General features: G+C 36.6%; 1 protein-coding gene across 11 annotated transcripts in view; it reads right to left on the reverse strand.

The window, feature by feature from the left end:
• fray (oxidative stress responsive kinase frayed) overlaps positions 1-5,000 on the reverse strand; it is a 90,759-nt gene that overhangs the window by 12,671 nt on the left and 73,088 nt on the right. For all 11 annotated transcript variants that reach the window (XM_070135831.1, XM_027378708.2, XM_027378709.2 and 8 more), the window contains one exon: positions 257-364. In XM_070135831.1, coding sequence (XP_069991932.1) covers positions 257-364 — 108 coding nt within the window. The remainder of the gene's footprint in view (positions 1-256; positions 365-5,000) is intronic.

Here is a 5,000-nt window from a genome sequence, read left to right on the forward strand (position 1 = left end):
ACACACACACACACATACACACACACACACACACACACACACACACACACACACACACACACACACACACACATGCATGCGCGCAAAAACACACATGCACACAAGAACACACATGTGCGCAAAAACACACATGTGCGCAAAAACACACATGCGCGCAAAAACACACACACGCATAAAAACACACACGCGCATAAAAACACACACACCTTCACTTTCTATGACCCCTCATCTGCAACTTAACAGTCCTGTTACTCACCTCATCGCCGTCCTTCTCCCCTTCTTCCTCATCGCTGGACCAAACCCAATCCCCACTCTGGGTGCGATGTAGGCGGCCTGATGTTCCTGGTTGACGCCCACGGATTTGCTATATGAAAACATGGTTTGTTTTTTTGAGGTCTCTCAGAGGAGCATCACTTATTCTTACATCCCTTATTACGTGCATCACTTTATTTAAATTGAGCTAAGAGTACAAAGATTTCTTTAAAAGTGAAGGAAAAGAGAGAGATACAATAAAGAAGGAGACCAACAATTAATACCAATATACAAATGCCACAGAGAAATAATATTAATATTTAAAATTGCAGAGAAAGAGCAAGAGATAGAGAAGGAGAAAGAGAAAGGATAACAATGTTAAAGATTCACCATAGCTGCCAACACCAGAACAAGAAAAATTAAATGCAACAGATGCAGAATTTTGTCACACAAAGTAATGCAACTTGGGATGAAAAAATTAAGTGAATAGGAAGAAGCAACAATGCACTTGTACTTGACATTTATAAAACCTGTATTAAATACTACACAGTAAAGAAAGGGCAATATCAATAACTAGATTTTTGCTTTTCTAGTTATCACAAGTTTGTACCTTAACCCCCAGCTACAATCTTAAAAATAAGAAAGAAAGAAAAAATCATGAGCCATAAACAGCCCAATCTGTTCACTAGAAACCATACCAAAACCATAATAGAATTCAAATCATGCAAAAGGGATTTTAGAAAATATAAAAAGCTCACACCCTCTTCTACATCCAAAGGAACCCAAAAGATGTGGAAACACCATGAAACTGTTGAGAGACATACCCAAACCTAAAAGATTTATTCTCAATGGGCTGAACTAAATGACTATTAGGACAAATTCTTCTATATTTACCAAATGAATATCAGATAAATAACTGAGAATGATTTTAAATTTAAAGGAGCATACAGAGGTATACAAAGCAATTATGACAAGTAACATTCCTAATCGGACAAGAAAATAGTCTTTACATAGTTATATTATTATAAAAATATAGGAGTTCTGTGTAGTATTTAATACTGTGCAATACTCCAGTATCTAATCAAAGGAACAAGACAACAACTCCATAAAGGTATGAAATTATTTTGGAGATGTATTTTGATAACATAAATATGTTTTCAAGAACTGCTTTGTCTGATGTCACTGTTTCAGATTCAGCAAGGAGCTTTTCATGCAATGCAGTGCGTTTTCCACCACTCCTTCCAATGTGGCACCAACTCATATGAGTAACAATTTAAGGATAAGTGACAGACAGCAGTTACTGAGTGTGCCAGTCAGCCTTGTACTGCAGAAACTTTTTATAACACTTATATGGCAATAATATAGGAGTATATTCAGGCATATGATGAAACTTCAACTACTGGGAACCCTCTCATATATATATTTTTTTAATTTTGGAGTTTGGAGCTATCCTTTAACAATCACTGAAGACACCAAGTAGACCTACTGTCTACAGTTACTGTGAATGTTCTTTCTAACATTATGCACAAAGTGAAACATAACAGAAGCCACAGGTTACAGAGAGGAGTACGACAGTCATACGATAATTTCACCAGATAATTTAACCCCTATAACCTGGATGAAGTTACGGTCCCCTCATGGAAAAATCTGAGACGAGGCCCGGGTGACGTAAACATGCCGCCTTTGGACAAAATGGCTGCGGGCTGGGTGATGTGAACTTGCTATCATGAACGAAGGCCAGGCTGACGGAATAGACTTGTCACAAGTGCATAAACCTCTTGGAGTGTGATTAGACTTATTTGGCACTTAGAAGGGGGCTTTTGCATTATTCCCATCGATAAACGAATGTGGAATTTAAGGTGTGTAAGCCGTGAATAGGAGAGCTAGCGCTCTCTCATTCATGGCCCTTTCCATGCTGTGCATTGTATTCCTGACCACTGTGACTGGGAGCGCAGGTTGTATTAGCGAAAATTGAAAATGCTGAAAAAATAGATATATAACACAAATAACCAAATGTTCCATATTTCTTTTTCTTGCACTGAGTTATTTATTACATAAAGAGATGATATGGAGTCTGCACTACGAAAATAAGCTAAAAGTTTATGCAAAATAACTCCACAAGGGGGTGGCACAGAGTCTTGTCACTGCTCATGAGTGCCCAGCATGCGCACCGCTTGCCCGGGATATTGGCCACTTACATAACCTACTGGCCTTATTTACGGCACTGTGATTTCCGTGACGGAAATCAGATCCAACAGGTTAAGAGTTTCATCCACAGGATGAAAAAGACAAAATGATAGTGTCTGAATCATTAAAATTCTGTGATTTACAGACAACACAGCTTGGAATGTCTGCCTTAGCTTACAAAACTTGATTTTCTGATGCTATAATTTATACACAAATATGCTTTACAACCAGTCTCCAAACTATATTAAAATGGAAGCAAATACTGCCGGGTACATGTACTGTTGACTGCAATTGTTTGCACAGAGAAGGCTCCACAAATTTTCAATCACCAGGGAGCCAATTAGTAAGTCTACCTGACCTAACCTGATATTCCCTTTTTTGAGTTTCTGTATAAATTTTTTTAATGCTAATAATATTGTTATCATTATTATCATCATTGATAATCTGATTCTAAAAATGCTAATAACAATATCAACCCCTTGGATCTGGCTGCCTGGCAGTCTGCAGAGGATCCTAAGAGTGTGCAGATTGTAGGCAAGGCCTATATAAATAATCATGAGTAGTATCAACATTCCATGCCTCCTCTTTGCAAAGTTATTATCCCTGTTTCTGCATGAGCATTTTCCAAAGCCTATATTTGTCATTTGCTATGCTGCATCTAGATGACTGGTGGATTATTTTTGTTGAGCAGATTCCAAATAATTTCTTTGGTAGTCTACAACAATATGTAACATATTTGTCATTTTAACCCATTTTCATATAATTGAATTTTCTGTAACATCCTATGCTACCAGTCACAGCAGGCAGGATTAGGACCCTTAGCTCGTAACAGTTGGTACTCTTCCAGTCATGGTTCACAGATGGTACATTCCACCCTCATTTACTGGTGGAAAGAATGCAAGCGTCCCTTCCTAAATGCCCACCGAGCCTAATCTTCCTGCAAGAGCTTTGTGCACTTGTGATAAATCATTCCTATCACCTTAACCTTCCTCCAAATTTTTTCATGACAGCACATTCTGACACAGCCCTCATGCAAAAATAAATATTTTCATGATGTAACAGCTACATCACCCTGATCCAATGGCTTACTATCAGTAAAAATTAAAAAGTACTTCTCTGAAAATCAAGCAAAAGGGTAAACAGTTGAGTAGATCATACTAGTAATTGACTTCTTGACTATCAAACCACTGCCGATGGGGACGGCATGCTATGTCCACCGTGAGTTCAGTAATTGTATTCACAAACCGATGGCTTACAAATGCTTAATTACCAAGGAGTCAATTACTAGTCTTACTCATCTCACATGATTAAGCTTTTCCCTGATTTTTGAAAATATTGTTTATTACTTTTTCATTGCTCTTGGCATCACTGACATCATAATAATCATAAAGTTCAATAAAAATACTGTTATTAAAAGCATTGTATAAAAACAACTTTTCTGAAACTCAAAGAGAGGGGAAATCAGGTGGCCTACTAACTGAATCCTTGGTGGGTAAGCACTTGTAGAGCCATCTACATGTAATGACAATTCACAAAACAAAAGACAGAGGACATAAATGTTCCCCTGTAGCAATAGGTTAACCCATTTACTGCAGATGGTATGATTATGAACCATATTCACTGTAATTTTAGTTTATTGTCATTAAATACAGATAGCTCCACAAATACATAGTCATAAAAGGAATCAATTACTAGTACTACCATATCTCATCTGTTTACACTATTCCTGGATTTTCATGATTTTTTTTCTAATAATTTTACTACTTTTATTGTCATTAATATTTTAAGAATGATATATTATTCATAATGTCAATAACTACAGTAACAGTACTGATATTAAGTGTTAGAAAAAAACCTTTTCCAACAAGTTCAAGTAATGGAGAAATCAGGTGCAGTCACTAAGGCCTATCAACTGACTCCTTGGCAGCTGAGCAACATCTGTGAGCAACAAGATACACAAAATTTTGTGTACAGTAGACAGTACATAAACCTGCAGCCACTGGGTTAAGCACATGTGGTGCCATCTATATGTAAAGATAATTATAAACAATGATGCCATCATGGTATCCATAGGTTAACAGATAATTTCCCTTGTGAAACATTTTGTTTCTTTGTAATTTTATTAACAACAAGAACCTAAGTACTTATCACAAATGCCTATGCAGAAAAAAAAAAAAAAAAAATCCTATGTCTGAAAGGAATATCTAATCACGCACTAAAAAACTACACTTCCCATTTTGAGAAATTTCTTAGATATTAACAATAGTCATCCAAAGAGCCAAATGAAGAGGAGATGAGAGGCTGAAGTTGTGGAGAAGAGGAGAGGTAGGCTGGAGAGAGCAACATAAAATTGTGGAAGCACAAAACTCATTGGGAAAACGTGCTGGTTCCCTCAAGGAAGAAAGATTAGGGGTGTACTGAAATTGCAAAGGTGTATGTAAATAATAAAATACCAATAATAATAACAAATCATAATAATAATAATAATTACTATAAACAACTTAAAGATGCCAAAATAGAAGCACCTTGTTCATCTACCCCAACTCTAGCAAGTTTAAAAA

Source organism: Penaeus vannamei, chromosome 21, assembly GCF_042767895.1.
Source record: "Penaeus vannamei isolate JL-2024 chromosome 21, ASM4276789v1, whole genome shotgun sequence".
Classification (NCBI taxonomy): Eukaryota; Metazoa; Arthropoda; class Malacostraca; order Decapoda; family Penaeidae; genus Penaeus; species Penaeus vannamei.